The sequence below is a fragment of the Salvelinus alpinus genome, unplaced genomic scaffold (assembly GCF_045679555.1).
Source record: "Salvelinus alpinus unplaced genomic scaffold, SLU_Salpinus.1 scaffold_42, whole genome shotgun sequence".
Classification (NCBI taxonomy): Eukaryota; Metazoa; Chordata; class Actinopteri; order Salmoniformes; family Salmonidae; genus Salvelinus; species Salvelinus alpinus.
The window spans coordinates 211734-238717 of NW_027255983.1; the positions used below are offsets into that span (position 1 = coordinate 211734).

At 45.0% G+C, this 26984-nt stretch overlaps 1 protein-coding gene across 1 annotated transcript; it reads left to right on the forward strand.

The window, feature by feature from the left end:
- The first annotated feature begins 1555 nt into the window (after positions 1 to 1555).
- Positions 1556 to 25032, forward strand: LOC139567074 (uncharacterized). The gene is given in 7 exon segments (XM_071388531.1): positions 1556 to 1864; positions 7667 to 7914; positions 7917 to 8442; positions 10690 to 10765; positions 14674 to 14752; positions 21184 to 21325; positions 23656 to 25032. Coding segments are annotated over 6 exon segments (1530 nt in total). The 5' UTR covers positions 1556 to 1864; positions 7667 to 7720; the 3' UTR covers positions 24169 to 25032.
- The last annotated feature ends 1952 nt before the right edge of the window (positions 25033 to 26984 follow it).

Genomic DNA, 26984 nt, shown 5'->3' on the forward strand with positions numbered 1-26984 from the left:
CTCTAAGTGAAACCCCCCCTCATCTGTGGACCGTTCTGGAGTCAGCTCTAAGTGAACCCCCCCCATCTGTGGACCGTTCTGGAGTCAGCTCTAAGTGAAACCCCCCCCCATCTGTGGACCGTTCTGGAGTCAGCTCTAAGTGAACCCCCCCCCCATCTGTGGACCGTTCTGGAGTCAGCTCTAAGTGAACCCCCCTCATCTGTGGACCGTTCTGGAGTCAGCTCTAAGTGAACCCCCCTCCCATCTGTGGACCGTTCTGGAGTCAGCTCTAAGTGAAACCCCCCTCCCATCTGTGGACCGTTATGGAGTCAGCTCTAAGTGAAACCCCCCTCCCATCTGTGGACCGTTCTGGAGTCAGCTCTAAGTGAAACCCCCCCTCATCTGTGGACCGTTCTGGGGTCAGCTCTAAGTGAATCCCCCCCCCCCCATCTGTGGACCGTTCTGGAGTCAGCTCTAAGTGAACCCCCCTCATCTGTGGACCTTTCTGGAGTCAGCTCTAAGTGACCCCCCCCCCCCCCCTCATCTGTGGACCGTTCTGGAGTCAGCTCTAAGTGACCCCCCCCCCCTAATCTGTGGACCGTTCTGGAGTCAGCTCTAAGTTAAACCCCCCCCTCATCTGTGGACCGTTCTGGAGTCAGCTCTAAGTGAACCCCCCCCTCATCTGTGGACCGTTCTGGAGTCAGCTCTAAGTGAAACCCCCCTCCCATCTGTGGACCGTTCTGGAGTCAGCTCTAAGTGAAACCCCCCCCCCATCTGTGGACCGTTCTGGAGTCAGCTCTAAATGAACCTCCCCTCATCTGTGGACCGTTCTGGAATCAGCTCTAAATGAACCCCCCCTCTTCTGTGGACCGTTCTGGAGTCAGCTCTAAGTGAATCCCCCCCCCCATCTGTGGACCGTTCTGGAGTCAGCTCTAAGTGAATCCCCCCCCCCCATCTGTGGACCGTTCTGGAGTCAGCTCTAAATGAACCTCCCCTCATCTGTGGACCGTTCTGGAGTCAGCTCTAAGTGAACCCCCCCCTCATCTGTGGACCGTTCTGGAGTCAGCTCTAAGTGAAACCCCCCCCTCATCTGTGGACCGTTCTGGAGTCAGCTCTAAATGAACCTCCCCTCATCTGTGGACCGTTCTGGAGTCAGCTCTAAGTGAATCCCCCCCCCCCATCTGTGGACCGTTCTGGAGTCAGCTCTAAATGAACCTCCCCTCATCTGTGGACCGTTCTGGAGTCAGCTCTAAATGAACCCCCCCTCATCTGTGGACCGTTCTGGAGTCAGCTCTAAATGAACCTCCCCCTCATCTGTGGACCGTTCTGGAGTCAGCTCTAAGTGAATTCCCCCCTCATCTGTGGACCGTTCTGGAGTCAGCTCTAAGTGAACCCCCCTCCCATCTTTGTACCGTTCTGGAGTCAGCTCTAAGTGAAACCCCCTCCCATCTGTGGACCGTTCTGGAGTCAGCTCTAAGTGAACCCCCCCCTCATCTGTGGACCGTTCTGGAGTCAGCTCTAAGTTAATTCTGTTATTTTTCTACTACCACGAAACTGTTCCGCGTGACCACGTGCTTTGATCATTTCCATTTGATGTAAATATGTAAGCTGTTCTCGCCTATCGCCTTACGTCGGACCTCTATCGCAATGTCTATTTGTCAGATATTGTACCGAAAAGCACAAATCGGAGAGCCCAGTTTGTTTATACCCGCCCTCTCAGACACGTTGCCGTAGGAGAGGCTGCACGGGGTGTACGCCACTACATCACGACATTCACCGCATCCCTACAACGACCTGGGGGGGAGAGAGCCCAGCCGTGAGCGGAGTGTCCTGAAGTCACCGCTCATAGGAGACGAAGGGGAAGCCACTATAGTCACTTCTTCTGGTAAGTAAGTACGCTATGAGATCGTTTCTGTCACGGGAGATGCATGAGCGCACTGGCGCTGACATAAGCGACGAGGCTGGGACTGATCTCTAAGAAAACACACGTGTTGTACTAGCCCAGTACAAGAGTTTGTGTGATAACGTGGTAGTCTTACGTTTGATCCATTTGCTTCGGACTAGAACAAGCTTTCATTGTACAGTTGTTTCTCACCTATCTTCTAGGAGAGGTTCTGGAACGAAGGTACGAGGTGAGAACGTTATTTAGCCATATGATGACGCGTTCAGGGGTTGTGGTCAGAAGGAATTGATACATAGTATCGGGTCGGGTGGCTACAATTGTTTCATTCATGCTGGTTACATTGTAGCAATGAGCTTTTCGTAAGCAATGTTTCTAGATCAAACCGCGGTTGTCTTTGTCTATCAATGTGTAACAGACTATTACCGTGTATTAAGTCTAAATCATTTTAACTGCTCTAAATACAAATTCCAAATATAATTGGAATATAATTAGATGTTTAGGTTGTGTGTCTCTTTTTTGTCGGTGTCCGGTGCTTATTAATGTACATGTGAATCGGCAAGTTAAAAAACTATCTCCTGTGTGTCGGCTGTGTTCGGCTTTTCGTTATTACGTAATGTTAGACAGTGACCCTTTTCGGATAGAGTTCGTCGATACACTTTGTACAGACAGGCCACGCTGTATGTAAAGAATATATTCTATAGTTTCAACGTATTGAGTTGATATCGATGGATCTGTCCCTAGCAGTAGCCTAGGCATTGTTTTATCTTGATATTCAAGGATAACTCCCATTGGTTTATCCAATTGTAACATTGTAGCGTAGGGACAAGTCGATACGTATCTGTGTTACACCAGTGAAGGCATTTCACCTTAGCCATGTGTACAATCCTTTTAAATTAAAAGGACTCTCAACTTCCGTTGACGGCCTCAACACATTATACACTAGCATTTACAAAAATAATTACGCCTTCATAACAATTTTATAACACGTGATTTTATAGAGATGAATTTGTTCAAAATGCTCCAGCCAGTATACGAATCTGTTATACGAAAACCATTCTAACCTGGATAACCACCAGTGGTGTAATATATTTAATATATAATATATGTATCTGTCTGTTAGAGTTGGTCCCTCCAAGGACATGGATTCTGAATGTATCTGGCTCTGAAATGTAGGTTTTAGGAGAAATGTAGGAACAAATGTAGAAGGACATGCATGTGTTTTCGTTATCGCAGAGAGAGAGAGAGAGAGAGAGAGAGAACAGTAAACATCTTACATAATAACCTGTTAGAATGATATAATAAAGTGCCCTGTGTAATGATTTGGAAAGCTTGTGTCCCATAAAGTCATATAACTAGCCTAATTTGTGTACTGGCTACCTAACCTTTAATTGAATGGCATAACGCATGTTAAAGACGTGGAAGCTGGTGGTTTACTATATGAATCACAGGACCGCTTTTCCAGAGCCAGAGGAAACCTAGTCTTGGACTAAAAATGCACTTTCAATTGAGATTCATCATTTGACAATTAGAGATTCATTTTTTCCCTGAAAATTTACCAAGTTTCTATACTGGGAATAATTTATATTTATCCCGAGAGTCCCGGGAAATACGGCAACAACAAAATAAAATCGGAAGTGCTTATTTAAAGGGTTTAAAACCAAGATATGGTCACTATGCCAGCGGTTTCTCCCGAAATAAGATTGTTGCTGCGCCACATTGCCAGTTTGATTGCGCCACTTTGTAAAGATTTCACAGCAAGTGAAACTGATATTTAGTGTTGGAGTAACTTTCATTGCCAATGATATCGTTGTGACTTGCGAAACAGGCCGTTCATAAATTTCCCGAGCGTTTTTAACAAGTTCCTCAATTGATTCAACGCATTTCAGCAGTAGGCCTTAAGGCTGTCACCGCGCGCACCCCGGGTATGCTACCGCTGTCGAATCATACACACCTTGTAATGGCAATCAAACACACGTCAAATGACCAAAGTTGCTAAAACTAGCTAGATAAACTTCAACGAGTTACAGAATATCTCCTATTTGGCTAAATCGAGTTGATGATTATACAGAGAGGCCTACAGATCAGCTCACGAATAACGGGAGGTGAAGAGAGGACTTTTTTGTTTTATTTTAATATCAACGTATCTTTAACAGGGACCAACTATGTAACAAAGAATAAATACATCTATATCTACCAGACAGCTCCTCTCATAGTGTTTGTTGATCCCATATTCTATACCCGAAGCTGTCATATGGACACCAAGCAAATACGTACAGCGCAGAGACGTGGGTTAAATGTTATAGGGCTATTTTGACATGCGTAAGCGAGACGTGCTTTGATAACGTAACCTGTAGATAACAGAATACAGTTAGGAATTTTCATGCGAGACAGGAGTCTATCACGTCCGTCAAAAGAAGTAGACCAAAGCGCAGCGTGGTTAACGTACATATTCCTTTTATTTAGAATGACGCCGACAAAAACAATAAACAATACAAAAACAACCGTGATGCTTAAGGGCAATGTGCCACAAACAAAGTTACCTTCCAACACTGAAAGGAGGGATAAAGGGCTACCTAAGTTTGGTTCCCAATCAGAGACAACGATAAACAACTGTCCCTGATTGAGAACCATACCCGGGCCAAAACACAGAAATACAAAATCATAGAAAAACAAAAACATAGAATGCCCACCCCGAATCACACCCTGACCAAACCCAAAATAGAGACATAAAAAGTCTCTCTAAGGTCAGGGCGTGACAGGAGTCAGGATTTTGGTTGTTTTCAGTGGGTTGGGAAGATAGGAAAATAGCCCCGGCTCTATATACAAGGCTACCGGCTCTATATACAAGGCTACTGGCTCTATATACAAGGCTACCGGCTCTATATACAAGGCTACCAGCTCTATATACAAGGCTACCGGCTCTATATACAAGGCTACCGGCTCTATATACAAGGCTACCGGCTCTATATACAAGGCTACCGGCTCTATATACAAGGCTACCGGCTCTATATACAAGGCTACCGGCTCTATACACAAGGCTACCGGCTCTATACACAAGACTACCGGCTCTATACACAAGGCTACCGGCTCTATACACAAAGCTACCGGCTCTATACACAAGGCTACCGGCTCTATACACAAGGCTACCGGCTCTATACACAAGGCTACCGGCTCTATACACAAGGCTACCGGCTCTATACACAAGGCTACCGGCTCTATACACAAGGCTACCGGCTCTATACACAAGGCTACCGGCTCTATACACAAGGCTACCGGCTCTATACACAAGGCTACCGGCTCTATATACAAGGCTACCGGCTCTATATACAAGGCTACCGGCTCTATATACAAGGCTACCGGCTCTATATACAAGGCTACCGGCTCTATATACAAGGCTACCGGCTCTATATACAAGGCTACCGGCTCTATATACAAGGCTACCGGCTCTATACACAAGGCTACCGGCTCTATATACAAGGCTACCGGCTCTATATACAAGGCTACCGGCTCTATACACAAGGCTACCGGCTCTATACACAAGGCTACCGGCTCTATACACAAGGCTACCGGCTCTATATACAAGGCTCCCGCGAGTCAATAGATCAATCATACTCTGGATTTAGGCTACATTGTTGCATGCTGAATGTTTCTGATCAGTGATCGACGAGCAAACGAATACATGAGCTACCACTTCCACTGTGTCCAGCCAGAGATCAATTAAACAAATATACAGATTCAATGAAACAAAATCACATCGATTGATTATCAGACACGTCACAGGCTTTTTGATCGGGAGTAGTTGGAGCAGGCTGAAGAGCAACATCCCCTGGTATAACATGCTAGTACAACGTGCTGATCAGCTAATAAAGGAACATACTAGACTAAACGTGATCATTAGCACTCACCTCAATTTAGATAAAATGTCACCTGCCTAATTGTTACCGAATACCAAAAAAGGAGATACAATGAAAACCAAACTCAGACATTGAAGGATTTATCTAGACAGACCTCAAAGCAGTGTTCATGACACAAATGGTTCACACCCCTCTTGTTGGCGGAGAAAATTCTGCAGGTTTAAATCTTATTTCTTACAATTGTACACATGTTGTCATATGGGATGCAAGGAAAATGTTGCCGTTTTAAAGCACATTTTCTTTCAATTCTATACACTTAGCCAAATGTAATGTGTATTGATGTGATATATGAGTGACGTAAAAAATACAACACTATTTACGGGTTAAAAAAAGTAAGTAAAAAGACTGACATGGGCTGATTCATCTGGACATTCCCGACTAGGTATAAATATCTCTCTAATGTGTACAATAACTAACATGACAAGAGGAGCTGATGATGTAACACCCAGTTTAGAAATGTCACCTTGTACATTCTACTATTATAACGTTCAATAGTAAGTTTAAAGCTGGACTGAGTTCCTTAAAAAAATATATATATAATTTAGGAAACTCGCACCCCTAGTTTATTTTGAACCCTTAAATTAAACGAATTACAAAGTGTTTCTCTCTTGCCCATGAACTAGGTTTTCTACATTATACACTGTGTTGCAGGTGCATAATAATGTACTGTACATTGTGTTGCAGGTGTGTGATAATAATGTATTGTATATTGTGTTGCAGGTGCATGATAATGTACTGTATACTGTGTTGCAGGTGTGTGATAATGTACTGTACATTGTGTTGCAGGTGTGTGATAATGTACTGTACATTGTGTTGCAGGTGTGTGATAATGTACTGTACATTGTGTTGCAGGTGTGTGATAATGTATTGTACATTGTGTTGCAGGTGTGTGATAATGTACTGTACATTGTGTTGCAGGTGCATGATAATGTATTGTACATTGTGTTGCAGGTGTGTGATAATGTACTGTACATTGTGTTGCAGGTGCGTGATAATGTACTGTACATTGTGTTGCAGGTGTGTGATAATGTACTGTACATTGTGTTGCAGGTGTGTGATAATGTACAGTACATTGTGTTGCAGGTGTGTGATAATGTACTGTACATTGTGTTGCAGGTGCGTGATGATGTACAGTATATTGTGTTGCAGGTGCATGATAATGTACTGTACATTGTGTTGCAGGTGTGTGATAATGTACTGTACATTGTGTTGCAGGTGTGTGATAATGTACTGTATATTGTGTTGCAGGTACATGATAATGTACTGTATATTGTGTTGCAGGTGCATGATAATGTACTGTATACTGTGTTGCAGGTGTGTGATGATGTACTGTACATTGTGTTGCAGGTGCATGATAATGTACTGTATACTGTGTTGCAGGTGTGTGATAATGTACTGTACATTGTGTTGCAGGTGTGTGATAATAATGTACAGTATATTGTGTTGCAGGTGTGTGATAATAATGTACAGTATATTGTGTTGCAGGTGTGTGATAATAATGTACAGTACATTGTGTTGCAGGTGTGTGATAATAATGTACTGTATATTGTGTTGCAGGTACATGATAATGTACTGTATATTGTGTTGCAGCTGCATGATAATGTACTGTATACTGTGTTGCAGGTGTGTGATGATGTACAGTATATTTTGTTGCAGGTGTGCATGATAATGTACAGTACATTGTGTTGCAGGTGTGTGATAATAATGTACTGTACATTGTGTTGCAGGTGTGTGATAATACTGTACTGTACATTGTGTTGCAGGTGCATGATAATGTACAGTATATTTTGTTGCAGGTGTGTGATAATCATGAACTGTATATTGTACGTTGCAGGTGTGTGATAATACTGTTCTGTACATTGTGTTGCAGGTGTGTGATGCTCTCTAGTGGATGAGAGCCCGTAGCCCTGCTATACGTTGGAGGATGTCTGCGTCTGACTCCGATTACTCAATAGACTACCTGGCCAGCGACAGTGAGGATAATGACAACGACAGTGAGGATAATGACAACGACAGTGGCGTGGGACTGAGCCCCGACGGACACACAGTCGACAGTGCCAGGACGGCACCTTCGTCCTCCTTACCCCCACCTCATCATCATCATCATCATCATCATTAAGGGACTCTCCCAGTAACACCGACTGTGGTTCTTCGAAGGACGGGATCTCTAGGCTAAACAGGAATTCCAGCCATGAGGACCCCCATAGGCTGAGCAGTGACACGGGAGATTTCGGGGACTCTGGCCTCAGTAGGGATGGGGACAGTGATAATTCCAACGATGTTGACCCTCGACTGAGCAGCAGGGACAGAGATTCTAGTTGTGGTGGCACCCCTCCAGCCACCTACGAGGGGGGCCGCTGCCCCAGTGAGACCCAGGGATATAGCTGGCCCACTGAGGCCAGTGAGACGCAGGAATATAGTCCTACTGTATATGGCCAGCAGCAGCAGAGACTGTCATGTAGCCCGACGTCCTCGTCTCAAGCCTGGGATCGAAGCAGTGGACAGAGTGGCACTGAGAAGCCTGGGCAGGGCAGGACGAGGGCACACGGCCATGGATGGCACCCAGGAGACCAGTATGAAGGCTGTAGGAACAGAGACACACCGAAACCTGGGGAGCCTGAGAAGGATCAGCTGTTTGACCAGAAGGTGAAGGGTCACCACATACAGTAGATCCTATAAATTCTAGATGTCATTCTAGAGGGTCGCCCTGCTTATAAGACCCGTTATAAGACATGGGTCACACAGCCTAAATGCCACCCGATTCCCTGGACAGTGCACTACACCCTATTGGTCCTGGTCAAAAGTAGTGTACTAGTGCACTGCACCCTTACTACTACTACTATGGGCGCTCAAAACAAAACAAAGAGCACTATGACTGGAACAGGGTGATAATGTGTAGCTTTAAGTAGAGAATACTAGTTGCTAATGCTAACCCCCCAGTATTCATGTTATATAGCTAGAGAATACTAGTTGCTAATGCTAACCCCCAGTACTCATGTTATATAGCTAGAGAATACTAGTTGCTAATGCTAACCCCCAGTATTCATGTTCTATAGCTAGAGAACACTAGTTGCTAATGCTAACCCCCAGTATTCATGTTATATAGCTATAGAATACTAGTTGCTAACCCCCAGTACTCATGTTATATAGCTAGAGAATACTAGTTGCTAATGCTAACCCCCAGTATTCATGTTATATAGCTAGAGAATACTAGTTGCTAATGCTAACCCCCCAGTATTCATGTTATATAGCTAGAGAATACTAGTTGCTAATGCTAACCCCCAGTATTCATGTTATATAGCTAGAGAATACTAGTTGCTAATGCTAACCCCCCAGTATTCATGTTATATAGCTAGAGAATACTAGTTGCTAATGCTAACCCCCAGTATTCATGTTATATAGCTAGAGAATACTAGTTGCTAATGCTAACCCCCAGTATTCATGTTATATAGCTAGAGATTACTAGTTGCTAATGCTAACCCCCCAGTATTCATGTTATATAGCTAGAGAATACTAGTTGCTAATGCTAACCCCCCAGTACTCATGTTATATAGCTAGAGAATACTAGTTGCTAATGCTAACCCCCAGTATTCATGTTATATAGCTAGAGAATACTAGTTGCTAATGCTAACCCCCAGTATTCATGTTATATAGCTAGAGATTACTAGTTGCTAATGCTAACCCCCCAGTATTCATGTTATATAGCTAGAGAATACTATTTGCTAATGCTAACCCCCCAGTATTCATGTTATATAGCTAGAGAATACTGGTTGCTTAATGCTAACCCCCCAGTATTCATGTTATATAGCTAGAGAATACTAGTTGCTAATGCTAACCCCCCAGTATTCATGTTATATAGCTAGAGAATACTAGTTGCTAATGCTAACCCCCAGTGTTCATGTTATATAGCTAGAGAATACTAGTTGCTAATGCTAACCCCCAGTATTCATGTTATATAGCTAGAGAATACTAGTTGCTAATGCTAACCCCCAGTGTTCATGTTATATAGCTAGAGAATACTAGTTGCTAATGCTAACCCCCAGTATTCATGTTATATAGCTAGAGAATACTAGTTGCTAACCCCCAGTACTCATGTTATATAGCTAGAGAATACTAGTTGCTAATGCTAACCCCCAGTATTCATGTTATATAGCTAGAGAATACTAGTTGCTAATGCTAACCCCCCAGTATTCATGTTATATAGCTAGAGAATACTAGTTGCTAATGCTAACCCCCCAGTACTCATGTTATATAGCTAGAGAATACTAGTTGCTAATGCTAACCCCCAGTATTCATGTTATATAGCTAGAGAATACTAGTTGCTAATGCTAACCCCTCAGTATTCATGTTATATAGCTAGAGAATACTAGTTGCTAATGCTAGCCCCCAGTATTCATGTTATATAGCTAGAGAATACTAGTTGCTAACCCCCAGTACTCATGTTATATAGCTAGAGAATACTAGTTGCTAATGCTAACCCCCAGTGTTCATGTTATATAGCTAGAGAATACTAGTTGCTAATGCTAACCCCCAGTATTCATGTTATATAGCTAGAGAATACTAGTTGCTAACCCCCAGTACTCATGTTATATAGCTAGAGAATACTAGTTGCTAATGCTAACCCCCAGTATTCATGTTATATAGCTAGAGAATACTAGTTGCTAATGCTAACCCCCAGTATTCATGTTATATAGAGAATACTAGTTGCTAATGCTAACCCCCAGTATTCATGTTATATAGAGAATACTAGCTGCTAATGCTAACCCATCACTGTGTATGTTTTTGTTTTATTCCATTACCTTATTTTCTGAATAACTGTCATATGTAAATATTGTGTTGTTCCTGGAAGCTGTTGCCGTAGTGATAACCAAAAGATACCTGTGTTGTCCTCAGTGTATGGAGCTCCAGCGTTACCTCCATCCCCTGTCTTCCATCCTGAGAGGCCTGCGCTCTGGGAGGTACTCAGAACGTGAGTGAGTCGTCTAATCTCCAAGAACTAATCCCTCCCCGTACTATACCCTACACACACACACACACACACACACACACACACACACACACACACACACACACACACACACACACACACACACACACACACACACACAGCTTTTCTGAATGGTGTGTGTGTGTGTGGTGCGTCACTACAGATCACTACTATAGATAGCCGGAGGCTCATCAGTCATGCTGACTAGGCTGCTGCTGCAGATCGACCGAACAGAAAACATGTTGTTGTCATGCCCTCATGTGTTATTCATACGAGTCCCGTTGTTTCTTCCACTTATAGGCTAAGAGCCACTTTACATACTTGGTAACTTGGCATAAACACATTACAACCATGTTGCTTCAAGATAGCAGCCTTCATTTACGGTACAATTCAGTAAAGCTATTCTGTCTAAGCTATTCTGTTTTACAGGAGTACATCAGTATAAGGAAGGAATTAAATGTAGTTTAGTTTCTAAGATACACAGTACAATTGTTAAATTACAAAGCAGCAGCAGCGGAAGCATAAGGAGGAAGGATCAAAGCATAGAACAGAGACAGGGATCTGATCTCCAGTCCCTTTAACCTGAGAGAAAGAGACACACAGACAGAGAGAGAGACAGAGAGAAAGAGACACACAGACAGAGGTAGAGAGAGAGACAGAGAGAAAGAGAGAGAGAGACAGGGGTAGAGAGAGCGAGAGAGAGAGGTAGAGAGAGAGAGACAGAGATAGAGAGAGAGAGACAGAGAGAGGTAGAGAGAGACAGAGAGAGAGGTAGAGAGAGAGGTAGAGAGAGAGACAGAGAGAGAGAATGAGAGACAGAGAGAGGTAGAGAGAGAGATGTGTATGTGTATCTGTATGTGTAATGTTTACTGTTAATTTTTATTGTTTATTTCACTTTTGTATATTATCTACCTCACTTGCTTTGGCAATGTTAACACATGTTTCCCATGCCAATAAAGCCCCTTGAATTGAATTGAATTGAGAGAGAGACAGAGAGAGAGACAGAGAGAGACCAAAATAATGGTGTTCCAAAAAAGGTCCAGTTACCAGGACCACAAATACAAATTCCATCTAGACACCATTGCCCTAGAGCACACAAAAAACTATACATACCTCGGCCTAAACATCAGCGCCACATCTGATCTATGCCATCAAAAGGAACATAAAATTCAACATACCAATTAGAATCTGGCTAAAAATACTTGAATCAGTCATAGAGCCCAATGCCCTTTATGGTTGTGAGGTCTGGGGTCCGCTCACCAACCAAGATTTCACAAAATGGGACAAACACCAAATTGAGACTCATCATGCAGAATTCTGTAAAAATATCCTCTGTGTACAACGTAGAACACCCAATAATGCATACAGAGCAGAATTAGGCCGTTATCCGCTAATTATCAAAATCCAGAAAAGAGCCGTTAAATTTTACAACCACCTAAAAGGAAGCGATTCCCAAACCTTCCATAACAAAGCCATAACAAAGCCATCACCTACAGAGAGATGAACCTGGAGAAGAGTCCCCTAAGCAAGCTGGTCCTGGGGTTCTGTTCACAAACACAAACACACCCCACAGAACCACAGGACAGCAACACAATTAGACCTGACCAAATCATGAGAAAACAAAAATATTATTACTTGACTTATTCAAAAGAATTAACAAAACAAAACCAGAGCAAACTAGAATGCTATTTGGCCCTAAAAGGAGAGTACACAGTGGCAAAATACCTGACCACTGTGACTGACCCAAACTTAAGGAAAGCTTTGACTATGTACAGACTCAGTGAGCATAGCCTTGCTATTGAGAAAGGCCGCCGTAGGCAGACCTGGCTCTTAAGAGAAGACAGGCTATGTGCACACTGCCCACAAAATTAGGTGGAAACTGAGCTGCACTTCCTAACCTCCTGCCCAATGTATGACCATATTAGAGACACATATTTCCCTCAGTTTACACAGATCCACAAAGAACTTGAAAACAAACCCGATTTTGATAAACTCCCATATCTACTGGGTGAAATACCACAGTGTGCCATCACAGCAGCAAGATTTGTGACCTGTTGCCACAAGAAAAGGTCAACCAGTGAAGAACAAACACCATTGTAAATACAACCCATATTTGTGCTTATTTATTTTCCCTTGTGTACTTTAACCATTTGTACATCGTTACAACACTGTATATAGACATAATATGACATTTGAAATGTCTTTATTCTTTTGGACGTTTTGTGAGTGTAATGTTAACTGTTCATTTTTATTTTTTTATTTCACTTTTGTATATTATCTACCTCACTTGTTTTGGCAAAGTTAACATATGTTTCCCATGCCAATAAAGCCCCTTGAATTGAATTGAATTGAGAGAGAGAGAGAGAGAGGTAGGGAGGGAGAGAGGTAGAGAGGTAGAGAGAGAGAGATGTATCGAGAGAGAGAGAGAGAGAGGTAGGGAGGGAGAGAGAGAGAGGTGTAGTGAGAGAGAGAGAGAGGTAGGGAGGGAGAGAGGTAGAGAGGTAGAGAGAGAGAGATGTATAGAGGTAGAGAGAGGTGTAGGGAGAGAGAGAGAGAGGTAGGGAGGGAGAGAGAGAGAGGTGTAGTGAGAGAGAGAGAGAGGTAGGGAGGGAGAGAGGTAGAGAGGTAGAGAGAGAGAGATGTATAGAGGTAGAGAGAGGTGTAGTGAGAGAGAGAGAGAGGTAGGGAGGGAGAGAGAGAGAGGTGTAGTGAGAGAGAGAGAGAGAGAGAGAGGTAGGGAGGGAGAGAGGTAGAGAGGTAGAGAGAGAGAGATGTATAGAGGTAGAGAGAGGTGTAGTGAGAGAGAGAGAGAGGTAGGGAGGGAGAGAGAGAGAGGTGTAGTGAGAGAGAGAGAGAGAGAGGTAGGGAGGGAGAGAGGTAGAGAGATAAAAGGCTTGATCAGACACAGGAAGACTGTTGCCACCCACTATTACCCAGATATGCTGTACCCAGTGGCTACAGAGTGTCTGTTGTAGAGCTGCGTGGGCCAGGTTTGGTAGATATTGTAGAGCTACAGAGTGTCTGTTGTAGAGCTGCGTGGGCCAGGTTTGGTAGATATTGTAGAGCTACAGAGTGTCTGTTGTAGAGCTGCGTGGGCCAGGTTCGGTAGATATTGTAGAGCTACAGAGTGTCTGTTGTAGAGCTGCGTGGGCCAGGTTTGGTAGATATTGTAGAGCTACAGAGTGTCTGTTGTAGAGCTGCGTGGGCCAGGTTGGGTAGATATTGTAGAGCTACAGAGTGTCTGTTGTAGAGCTGCGTGGGCCAGGTTTGGTAGATATTGTAGAGCTACAGAGTGTCTGTTGTAGAGCTGCGTGGGCCAGGTTTGGTAGATATTGTAGAGCTACAGAGTGTCTGTTGTAGAGCTGCGTGGGCCAGGTTTGGTAGATATTGTAGAGCTACAGAGTGTCTGTTGTAGAGCTGCGTGGGCCAGGTTTGGTAGATATTGTAGAGCTACAGAGTGTCTGTTGTAGAGCTGCGTGGGCCAGGTTTGGTAGATATTGTAGAGCTACAGAGTGTCTGTTGTAGAGCTGCGTGGGCCAGGTTCGGTAGATATTGTAGAGCTACAGAGTGTCTGTTGTAGAGCTGCGTGGGCCAGGTTTGGTAGATATTGTTAGTGGTTCAGATGAGGAGCTGGCGTCACAGTTACACCAGGGTTTCTCAACCTCTTTTTTGAACCAAGGACTGATATTTTAAATAGGTAACTGACAAAACCAACAGTTCTTTAAGAACTGAGTTGGAACAGACTCACTGTCTGTCTCTTTTCCTTATCGCTTTACTTCTAAATAGGTAACTGACAAAACCAACAGTTCTTTCAAGCTCATATTCTCTCTCTTGTGGCCTCGCTCATGATAACTGTTCCCTGTCTGTCCGTCTGTCCGTCTGTCTCCCAGGTCTTAGCAGTTTCCAGGAGAGCGTTGCTATGGACCGGATCCAGAGAATAATGGGAGTCCTCCAGAACCCAAACATGGGGTAAATATCCCCTCTCCTCCTCTCTCCGTCTCTGTCCCCAACTCTCACCACACGGAACAATAACTAGAGGCCGGAGTTTACAGCCAGACCACATTAGTTCTGTTCTACTGTCTGTCCTCCTCTCCCTCCCTGCAGTAGTTCCTGTCTGTCCTCCTCTCCCTCCCTGCAGTAGTTCCTGTCTGTCCTCCTCTCCCTCCCTGCAGTAGTTCCTGTCTGTCCTCCTCTCCCTCCCTGCAGTAGTTCCTGTCTGTCCTCCTCTCCCTCCCTGCAGTAGTTCCTGTCTGTTCTCATCTCCCTCCCTACAGTAGTTCCTGTCTGTCCTCCTCTCCCTCCCTGCAGTAGTTCCTGTCTGTTCTCATCTCCCTCCCTACAGTAGTTCCTGTCTGTCCTCCTCTCCCTCCCTGCAGTAGTTCCTGTCTGTTCTCCTCTCCCTCCCTGCAGTAGTTCCTGTCTGTTCTCATCTCCCTCCCTGCAGAAGTTCCTGTCTGTCCTCCTCTCCCTCCCTGCAGTAGTTCCTGTCTGTCCTCCTCTCCTTCCCTGCAGTAGTTCCTGTCTGTTCTCATCTCCCTCCCTACAGTAGTTCCTGTCTGTCCTCCTCTCCCTCCCTGCAGTAGTTCCTGTCTGTTCTCATCTCCCTCCCTACAGTAGTTCCTGTCTGTCCTCCTCTCCCTCCCTGCAGTAGTTCCTGTCTGTTCTCATCTCCCTCCCTACAGTAGTTCCTGTCTGTCCTCCTCTCCCTCCCTGCAGTAGTTCCTGTCTGTTCTCCTCTCCCTCCCTACAGTAGTTCCTGTCTGTTCTCCTCTCCCTCCCTACAGTAGTACCTGTCTGTTCTCCTCTCCCTCCCTGCAGTAGTTCCTGTCTGTTCTCCTCTCCCTCCCTGCAGTAGTTCCTGTCTGTTCTCCTCTCCCTCCCTGCAGTAGTTCCTGTCTGTTCTCCTCTCCCTCCCTGCAGTAGTACCTGTCTGTTCTCCTCTCCCTCCCTGCAGTAGTTCCTGTCTGTCCTCCTCTCCCTCCCTGCAGTAGTTCCTGTCTGTCCTCCTCTCCCTCCCTGCAGTAGTACCTGTCTGTTCTCCTCTCCCTCCCTGCAGTAGTTCCTGTCTATTCTCATCTCCCTCCCTGCAGTAGTTCCTGTCTGTCCTCCTCTCCCTCCCTGCAGTAGTTCCTGTCTGTTCTCCTCTCCCTCCCTGCAGTAGTTCCTGTCTCTCCTCCTCTCCCTCCCTGCAGTAGTTCCTGTCTGTCCTCCTCTCCCTCCCTACAGTAGTTCCTGTCTGTTCTCCTCTCCCTCCCTACAGTAGTTCCTGTCTGTTCTCTGGTACCTGTGGTGGAGTCACCATGAACTATTAACACACATGATGCTAATGAGACTTTAACCCACTGTTATGTGGACAGGGGTGTAATCTGTATGTGAGGCTAACGGGACTTTAACCCACTGTTATGTGGACAGGGGTGTAATCTGTATGTGAGGCTAACGGGACTTTAACCCACTGTTATGTGGACAGGTGTGTAATCTGTATGTGAGGCTAACGGGACTTTAACCCACTGTTATGTGGACAGGGGTGTAATCTGTATGGGATGCTAACGGGACTTTAACCCACTGTTATGTGGACAGGGGTGTAATCTGTATGTGATGCTAACGGGACTTTAACCCACTGCTATGTGGACAGGGGTGTAATCTGTATGGGATGCTAACGGGACTTTAACCCACTGTTATGTGGACAGGGGTGTAATCTGTATGTGAGGCTAACGGGACTTTAACCCACTGTTATGTGGACAGGGGTGTAATCTGTATGGGATGCTAACGGGACTTTAACCCACTGTTATGTGGACAGGGGTGTAATCTGTATGTGAGGCTAACGGGACTTTAACCCACTGTTATGTGGACAGGGGTGTAATCTGTATGGGATGCTAACGGGACTTTAACCCACTGTTATGTGGACAGGGGTGTAATCTGTATGTGAGGCTAACGGGACTTTAACCCACTGTTATGTGGACAGGGGTGTAATCTGTATGTGATGCTAACGGGACTTTAACCCACTGTTATGTGGACAGGGGTGTAATCTGTATGGGATGCTAACGGGACTTTAACCCACTGTTATGTGGACAGGGGTGTAATCTGTATGTGAGGCTAACGGGACTTTAACCCACTGTTATGTGGACAGGGGTGTAATCTGTATGTGAGGCTAACGGGACTTTAACCCACTGTTATGTGGACAGGGGTGTAATCTGTATGTGAGGCTAATGGGACTTTAACCCACTGTTATGTGGACAGGGGTGTAATCTGTATGTGAGGCTAACGGGACTTTAACCCACTGTTATGTGGACAGGGGTGTAATCTGTATGTGAGGCTAACGGGACTTTAACCCACTGTTATGTGGACAGGGGTGTAATCTGTATGTGAGGCTAATGGGACTTTAACCCACTGTTATGTGGGCAGGGGTGTAATCTGTATGTGAGGCTAACGGGACTTTAACCCACTGTTATGTGGACAGGGGTGTAATCTGTATGTGAGGCTAACGGGACTTTAACCCACTGTTATGTGGACAGGGGTGTAATCTGTATGTGAGGCTAATGGGACTTTAACCCACTGTTATGTGGACAGGGGTGTAATCTGTATGTGAGGCTAACGGGACTTTAACCCACTGTTATGTGGACAGGGGTGTAATCTGTATGTGAGGCTAACGGGACTTTAACCCACTGTTATGTGGACAGGGGTGTAATCTGTATGTGATGCTAACGGGACTTTAACCCACTGTTATGTGGACAGGGGTGTAATCTGTATGTGATGCTAACGGGACTTTAACCCACTGTTATGTGGACAGGGGTGTAATCTGTATGTGAGGCTAACGGGACTTTAACCCACTGTTATGTGGACAGGGGTGTAATCTGTATGTGATGCTAACGGGACTTTAACCCACTGTTATGTGGGCAGGGGTGTAATCTGTATGTGATGCTAACGGGACTTTAACCCACTGTTATGTGGACAGGGGTGTAATCTGTATGTGATGCTAACGGGACTTTAACCCACTGTTATGTGGACAGGGGTGTAATCTGTATGGGATGCTAACGGGACTTTAACCCACTGTTATGTGGGCAGGGGTGTAATCTGTATGTGATGCTAACGGGACTTTAACCCACTGTTATGTGGGCAGGGGTGTAATCTGTATGTGATGCTAACGGGACTTTAACCCACTGTTATGTGGGCAGGGGTGTAATCTGTATGTGATGCTAACGGGACTTTAACCCACTGTTATGTGGACAGGGGTGTAATCTGTATGTGTGTGAGGAGGAATCAGACCACATGTAGACAGGGGTGTACTCTGTATGTGATGCTAACGGGACTTTAGTCCACTGCTATGTGGACAGGGGTGTAATCTGTATGTGATGCTAACGGGACTTTAACCCACTGTTATGTGGACAGGGGTGTAATCTGTATGGGATGCTAACGGGACTTTAACCCACTGTTATGTGGACAGGGGTGTAATCTGTATGTGATGCTAACGGGACTTTAACCCACTGTTATGTGGACAGGGGTGTAATCTGTATGTGATGCTAACGGGACTTTAACCCACTGTTATGTGGACAGGGGTGTAATCTGTATGTGATGCTAACGGGACTTTAACCCACTGTTATGTGGACAGGGGTGTAATCTGTATGGGATGCTAACGGGACTTTAACCCACTGTTATGTGGACAGGGGTGTAATCTGTATGTGATGCTAACGGGACTTTAACCCACTGTTATGTGGACAGGGGTGTAATCTGTATGTGTGTGAGGAGGAATCAGACCACATGTAGACAGGGGTGTAATCTGTATGTGTGTGAGGAGGAATCAGACCACATGTAGAGCAGCTCACAGCAGGTGACTTCTCATTATGGAACCCAGAATAATCTGAACCCACTACAGAGAGGACGAGGAAGAGGAGAGGAGGAGGGGAAGGGGAGGCAGATGAGAGGAGGAGGAGGAGGGAGGGGAGGAGGAGGATGAGAGGAGGAGGAGGAGGGAAGGAGGAGGAGGAGGGAAGGGGAGAGGAGGAGGGGGGAGGAAAAGGATGAATAGGCAAGACGAAAGAGATAGAGAGGAGGGTGTTGGTGAAACAGTGTTAAATCCCACTGGCTGCTTAAAGCAGCAGCGCACACACACACACTGAGCGAGGCCACTACGGGGCGATAGATAGGCAGTCGAACGGCCTCGGGGCTTACTGGCTATTTATAGCGGTGAATGGAAGGAACAGCGGCCCTCCCTCCCCCCCTCCGTCCCTCCCTCGCTGCCACCCTCCCTCCCTCCCTCGCTGCCACCCTCCCTCCCTCCCTCCGTCCCTCTCTGCCACGTGTGGACAGGAGCACGCAGCGTGTGTGACTGACTGTACAGCAGCAGAGCTGCTCAGACACTCAAGCAGGCAACATCACGTCACATTTCTCCTGTCGAGGTAAACATGCCCAGGTCAGAGACAGAACGTACTGTACAGATAAGATCCGTGGAGGGTTGGAACGCAGACATGACAACATGCTGAACCATTTATTCACTGACATTTATGGCATCACCAACTCTCTGTTTGCCTCCCGAAAGGCACCCTGGACAAAAGTAGTGCACTATATAGGGAATAGGGCTCTGGTCTATAGTAGTACCACTATATAGGGAATAGGGCTCTGGTCTATTGTAGTACCACTATATAGAGAATAGGACTCTGGTCTATAGTAGTACCACTATATAGGGTATAGGGCTCTGGTCTATAGTAGTACACTATATAGGGAATAGGGCTCTGGTCTATAGTAGTACCACTATATAGGGAATAAGGCCCTGGTCTATAGTAGTACCACTATATAGGGAATAGGGCTCTGGTCTATAGTAGTACCACTATATAGGGAATAGGGCTCTGGTCTATAGTAGTACCACTATATAGGGAATAGGGCTCTGGTCTATAGTAGTACCACTATATAGGGAATAGGGCTCTGGTCTATAGTAGTACCACTATATAGGGAATAAGGCCCTGGTCTATAGTAGTACCACTATATAGGGAATAGGGCTCTGGTCTATAGTAGTACCACTATATAGGGAATAGGGCTCTGGTCTATAGTAGTACCACTATATAGGGAATAGGGCTCTGGTCTATAGTAGTACCACTATATAGGGAATAGGGCTCTGGTCTATAGTAGTACCACTATATAGGGAATAGGGCTCTGGTCTATAGTAGTACCACTATATAGGGAATAGGGCCCTGGTCTATAGTAGTACCACTATATAGGGAATAGGGCTCTGGTCTATAGTAGTACCACTATATAGGGAATAGGGCTCTGGTCTATAGTAGTACCACTATATAGGGAATAGGGCCCTGGTCTATAGTAGTACCACTATATAGGGAATAGGGCTCTGGTCGCTCTGGATAAGAGCGTCTGCTAAATGACTTAAATGTAAATGTAAATGTATAGTAGTACCACTATATAGGGAATAGGGCTCTGGTCTATAATAGTACACTAGAACCATGTTCTATTATCTGTTCTGTGTTCTAAACCCTGTTCTATTATGTGTTCTGTGTCTAAACCCTGTTCTATTATCTGTTCTGTGTTCTAAACCCTGTTCTATTATGTGTTCTGTGTTCTAAACCCTGTTCTATTATGTGTTATGTGTTCTAAACCCTGTTCTGTTATCTGTTCTGTGTTCTAAACCCTGTTCTATTATCTGTTCTGTGTTCTAAACCCTGTTCTATTATGTGTTCTGTGTTCTAAAACCTGTTCTGTTATCTGTTCTAAACCCTGTTCTATTATCTGTTTTGTGTTCTAAACCCTGTTCTAATATCTGTTATGTGTTCTAAACCCTGTTCTATGATCTGTTCTGTGTTCTAAACCCTGTTCTATTATCTGTTCTGTGTTCTAAACCCTGTTCTATTATCTGTTCTGTGTTCTAAACCCTGTTCTATGATCTGTTCTGTGTTCTAAACCCTGTTCTATTATCTGTGCTGTGTTCTAAACCCTGTTTTATTATGTGTTCTGTGTTCTAAACCCTGTTCTGTTATCTGTTCTAAACCCTGTTCTATTATCTGTTCTGTGTTCTAAACCCTGTTCTATTATCTGTTCTGTGTTCTAAACCCTGTTCTATGATCTGTTCTGTGTTCTAAACCCTGTTCTATTATCTGTTCTGTGTTCTAAACCCTGTTCTATTATCTGTTCTGTGTTCTAAACCCTGTTCTATGATCTGTTCTGTGTTCTAAACCCTGTTCTATTATCTGTGCTGTGTTCTAAACCCTGTTTTATTATGTGTTCTGTGTTCTAAACCCTGTTCTATTATCTGTTCTGTGTTCTAAACCCTGTTCTGTTATCTGTTCTGTGTTCTAAACCTTGTTCTATTATGTGTTCTAAACTCAGTTATTTTCTCTGTTCTGTGTTCAATTCTCTTTTCTGTGTTCTAAATCCTGGTATGTTCTGTGTTCTGTTTGTAGTGAGCGCTACGTCAGTGTCATCCTGAAGATGGAAGCGATGCTCCATAGCTGGTTTCCTCAAGTCAGAGCCCGCCGAGACCCAGACCCAGACCAGCACACTGACAGCCAGGAAGAGCACTACACTCCAGCTAAGAGACACAAGGTAAAGCTCTTTAACAGGGAGGTTTGATGAAAGACTGCTGGGAGCTCTGTTCCAATATTCACACCAGCATACCACTTAGAATGGTAGAAGTCCAGAACACTGCTACATTGTAGCTGAGAGTTGTAGATGGGATACTGGTTATGTATCAACACCACCATTCCATTTACAATGCATGTCCAGAACACTGACTTAGTGTATGTGGTAGCTATGCTAGTAGGACCGTAGCTATGCTAGTAGGACCATAGGAGAGCAGCCACTTTCAGTGCAGTCTGGAACGCAACCCTACAGGTAGGAGTTGAGGGAGGAAGGAAGGGAGGAAGGGAGGGAGGAAAGGAGCCCAACATATCCATTATCCTGAGAATAGCAGGAAGAGGGCAGAGCAGGTTTTTACAATCTATCTCTACAGGAGAGGAATTATAGAGGTGTCATTTTCCATAAGACAATGGACTGAGAACAACAGATGAATGTCTTAGAGGACAGGTAGAGGTCTGGAAGAGGAGGAGAGAAGGGAAGAGGAGAGAAGGGAGGAGGAGAGAAGGGAGGAGTAGAGGGAGGAGGAGAGAAGGGAGTAGGAGAGAAGGGAAGAGGAGAAAAGGGAAGAGGAGAGAAGGGAGTAGGAGAGAAGGGAGGAGGAGAAAAGGGAGGAGGAGAGAAGGGAGGAGAAGAGAAGGGAGGAGAAGAGGGAGGATGAGAGAAGGGAGTAGGAGAGAAGGGAAGAGGAGAAAAGGGAGGAGGAGAGAAGGGAGGAGGAGAGAAGGGAGGAGGAGAGAAGGGAGAAGGGAGGAGGAGAGAAGTGAGTAGGAGAATGGAAGAGAAGGGAGGAGGAGAGAAGGGAGGAGGAGAGAAAGGAAGAGGAGAGAAGGAAGGAGGAGAGAAGGGAGGAGGAGAGAAAGGAGGGGGAGACAAGGGAAGAGGAGTAGAGGGAGTAGGAGAGAAGGAAGGAGGAGAGAAGGGAGGAGGAGTAGAGGGAGGAGGTTGAGAAGTGGGAGAGGAGGAAAAACAAGGTTCCTTGTGTTCCCCTCTGGTGCCAGACCGACTGTGTTCTGTTTGTTCTGTTCTCTCCCCCTCAGAAGATGTTCCACAAAGTTATGATGTAATCACTAGATAATACTCTGAGTTATGATGTAATCACTAGATAATACTCTGAGTTATGATGTAATCACTAGATAATACTCTGAGTTATGATGTAATCACTAGATAATACTCTGAGTTATGATGTAATCACTAGATAATACTCTGGAGTTATGATGTAATCACTAGATAATACTCTGAGTTATGATGTAATCACTAGATAATACTCTGAGTTATGATGTAATCACTAGATAATACTCTGAGTTATGATGTAATCACTAGATAATACTCTGAGTTATGATGTAATCACTAGATAGAACTCTGAGTTATGATGTAATCACTAGATAATACTCTGAGTTATGATGTAATCACTAGATAATACTCTGAGTTATGATGTAATCACTAGATAATACTCTGGAGTTATGATGTAATCACTAGATAATACTCTGAGTTATGATGTAATCACTAGATAGAACTCTGGAGTTATGATGTAATCACTAGATAGAACTCTGGAGTTATGATGTAATCACTAGATAATACTCTGGAGTTATGATGTAATCACTAGATAATACTCTGAGTTATGATGTAATCACTAGATAATACTCTGGAGTTATGATGTAATCACTAGATAATACTCTGGAGTTATGATGTAATCACTAGATAATACTCTGAGTTATGATGTAATCACTAGATAATACTCTGGAGTTATGATGTAATCACTAGATAATACTCTGGAGTTATGATGTAATCACTAGATAATACTCTGAGTTATGATGTAATCACTAGATAATACTCTGAGTTATGATGTAATCACTAGATAATACTCTGAGTTATGATGTAATCACTAGATAATACTCTGGAGTTATGATGTAATCACTAGATAATACTCTGAGTTATGATGTAATCACTAGATAGAACTCTGGAGTTATGATGTAATCACTAGATAGAACTCTGGAGTTATGATGTAATCACTAGATAATACTCTGAGTTATGATGTAATCACTAGATAATACTCTGAGTTATGATGTAATCACTAGATAATACTCTGAGTTATGATGTAATCACTAGATAATACTCTGGAGTTATGATGTAATCACTAGATAATACTCTGGAGTCTAGAATCCCATCAGAAAGCAGGAGACAGAATGTCAGGATGTCATAATGTCTCTTAAGGAAGAAAGATATTCTACTATTCTTTGTAGTCAGTTCTTCATGGTGGACAAAGAGATACAAACCTATTCCATTCTGACTCTCCACAGCAGTGCCATGCCCCAGCCCACCCACCACCTCCAGCCTCTCCTCCCGTCGTCTCCCCTCCAGAGGGTGACCACCACCCAGCCCTGCGAGCCTCCGACGGACCCCTGCCTGGCTCCTTCCCTTACTCCTCTGCCACTCATCTCAAATGTCTCCACACTGCCCTTATCTGCTCCTCCAAGACAGAGACAGAGACAGCCCAGCAATTGCCACCGGGCCTGGGCAGGCCCTCCACCGCCTGCTCCCTGGGATCCAACCGCCCAGCCGGCGACCAGGAACAGACCCAAGACGACGCGGTGTCCTCCAGCACCGACCCCCAGGGGAGCCCTGTGGACCACCACCTCCAGACCCACCCCTACAGAGTCAGACCCCGAGCCCATCGACGAGGGCCTCCGTCGGGGAAGATCAGCTCGCCCTGCCTGGAGAGGCTGCTCCAGTCCAAGGAGAGCATCATCGCACCCAGAAACACGGGAGGTGATAGTCCTGGTGGTGGTGGTGGGGAGAGCAGCCGCTCGTAACAGCTGGACCCAGACATGGTCCATGGAGGAGATAAGGACTGATCTGGGCACAGAGTGGGAGAGACACAGCTGGACCCAGACATGGTCCATGGAGGAGATAAGGACTGATCTGGGCACAGAGTGGGAGAGACACAGCTGGACTCAGACATGGTCCATGGAGGAGATAAGGACTGATCTGGGCACAGAGTGGGAGAGACACAGCTGGACTCAGACATGGTCCTTGGAGGAGATAAGGACTGATCTGGGCACAGAGTTGACCCGGGAGAGACACAGCTGTATCTTTCCACAACAGGCTCTCCAATACAGCAGAGGGCAAAGGTCGGTGTCTGAGCGGGGCGCGACAGTGGCTGTCTCTTTAAGAGCTGTGCGTCATGTGATCCATTATGTGATCATACTATCTGCAGTAAGACACTGAGACATAGAGGAGAGGAGATATATTATAGACCTGCAGTAAGACACTGAGACATGGAGGAGAGGAGATATAAGAAACAAAACCAAGCTTAGTCTGTCTGCCCTCAGAATAACAAACAAAACTAACCTTGGTTTTGTTTGTTATCTTGAGGACAGAGAGAGAGAGAGGGAGGAGTAAAACAGAAAGAGTGTTGGGTAAAGGAGATAAACCCCAGTCTCCATCAGTACCTTACTTGCAGTAGCCTCGCCCATCACTTGGTTGACATTTCATTTGGTGCAGTTGAGTTGGACTTATCTGGCCTGAGGAAGTTGAGTTGGACTTATCTGGCCTGAGGAAGTTGAGTTGGACTTATCTGGCCTGAGGAAGTTGAGTTGGACTTATCTGGCCTGAGGAAGTTGAGTTGGACTTATCTGGCCTGAGGAAGTTGAGTTGGACTTATCTGGACTGAGGAAGTTGAGTTGGACTTATCTGGACTGAGGAAGTTGAGTTGGACTTATCTGGACTGAGGAAGTTGAGTTGGACTTATCTGGCCTGAGGAAGTTGAGTTGGACTTATCTGGACTGAGGAAGTTGAGTTGGACTTATCTGGCCTGAGGAAGTTGAGTTGGACTTATCTGGCCTGAGGAAGTTGAGTTGGACTTATCTGGCCTGAGGAAGTTGAGTTGGACTTATCTGGACTGAGAAAGTTGAGTTGGACTTATCTGGCCTGAGGAAGTTGAGTTGGACTTATCTGGCCTGAGGAAGTTGAGTTGGAGTTATCTGGCCTGAGGAAGTTGAGTTGGACTTATCTGGCCTGAGGAAGTTGAGTTGGACTTATCTGGCCTGAGGAAGTTGAGTTGGACTTATCTGGACTGAGGAAGTTGAGTTGGACTTATCTGGCCTGAGTAAGTTGAGTTGGACTTATCTGGCCTGAGGAAGTTGAGTTGGACTTATCTGGCCTGAGGAAGTTGAGTTGGACTTATCTGGCCTGAGGAAGTTGAGTTTGACTTATCTGGACTGAGGAAGTTGAGTTGGACTTATCTGGCCTGAGGAAGTTGAGTTGGACTTATCTGGACTGAGGAAGTTGAGTTGGACTTATCTGGCCTGAGGAAGTTGAGTTGGACTTATCTGGACTGAGGAAGTTGAGTTGGACTTATCTGGCCTGAGGAAGTTGAGTTGGACTTATCTGGCCTGAGGAAGTTGAGTTGGACTTATCTGGACTGAGGAAGTTGAGTTGGACTTATCTGGCCTGAGGAAGTTGAGTTGGACTTATCTGGACTGAAGAAGTTGAGTTGGACTTATCTGGACTGAGGAAGTTGAGTTGGACTTATCTGGACTGAGGAAGTTGAGTTGGACTTATCTGGCCTGAGGAAGTTGAGTTGGACTTATCTGGACTGAGGAAGTTGAGTTGGACTTATCTGGCCTGAGGAAGTTGAGTTGGACTTATCTGGCCTGAGGAAGTTGAGTTGGACTTATCTGGACTGAGGAAGTTGAGTTGGACTTATCTGGCCTGAGGAAGTTGAGTTGGACTTATCTGGACTGAGGAAGTTGAGTTGGACTTATCTGGACTGAGGAAGTTGAGTTGGACTTATCTGGACTGAGGAAGTTGAGTTGGACTTATCTGGCCTGAGGAAGTTGAGTTGGACTTATCTGGACTGAGGAAGTTGAGTTGGACTTATCTGGCCTGAGGAAGTTGAGTTGGACTTATCTGGACTGAGGAAGTTGAGTTGGACTTATCTGGACTGAGGAAGTTGAGTTGGACTTATCTGGACTGAGGAAGTTGAGTTTGACTTATCTGGACTGAGGAAGTTGAGTTGGACTTATCTGGCCTGAGGAAGTTGAGTTGGACTTATCTGGCCTGAGGAAGTTGAGTTGGACTTATCTGGCCTGAGGAAGTTGAGTTGGACTTATCTGGCCTGAGGAAGTTGAGTTTGACTTATCTGGACTGAGGAAGTTGAGTTGGACTTATCTGGACTGAGGAAGTTGAGTTGGACTTATCTGGACTGAGGAAGTTGAGTTGGACTTATCTGGCCTGAGGAAGTTGAGTTGGACTTATATGGCCTGAGGAAGTTGAGTTTGACTTATCTGGACTGAGGAAGTTGAGTTGGACTTATCTGGCCTGAGGAAGTTGAGTTGGACTTATCTGGACTGAGGAAGTTGAGTTGGACTTATCTGGCCTGAGGAAGTTGAGTTGAACTTATCTGGCCTGAGGAAGTTGAGTTGGACTTATCTGGCCTGAGGAAGTTGAGTTGGACTTATCTGGCCTGAGGAAGTTGAGTTGGACTTATCTGGCCTGAGGAAGTTGAGTTGGACTTATCTGGCCTGAGGAAGTTGAGGGTGATCAGATTGATAAATGGTTGCGACTGGATAGCCTGGTTACCCATCTGGGAACAAGACAGGTCTTAAAAGCAGGAATAATAACAGGA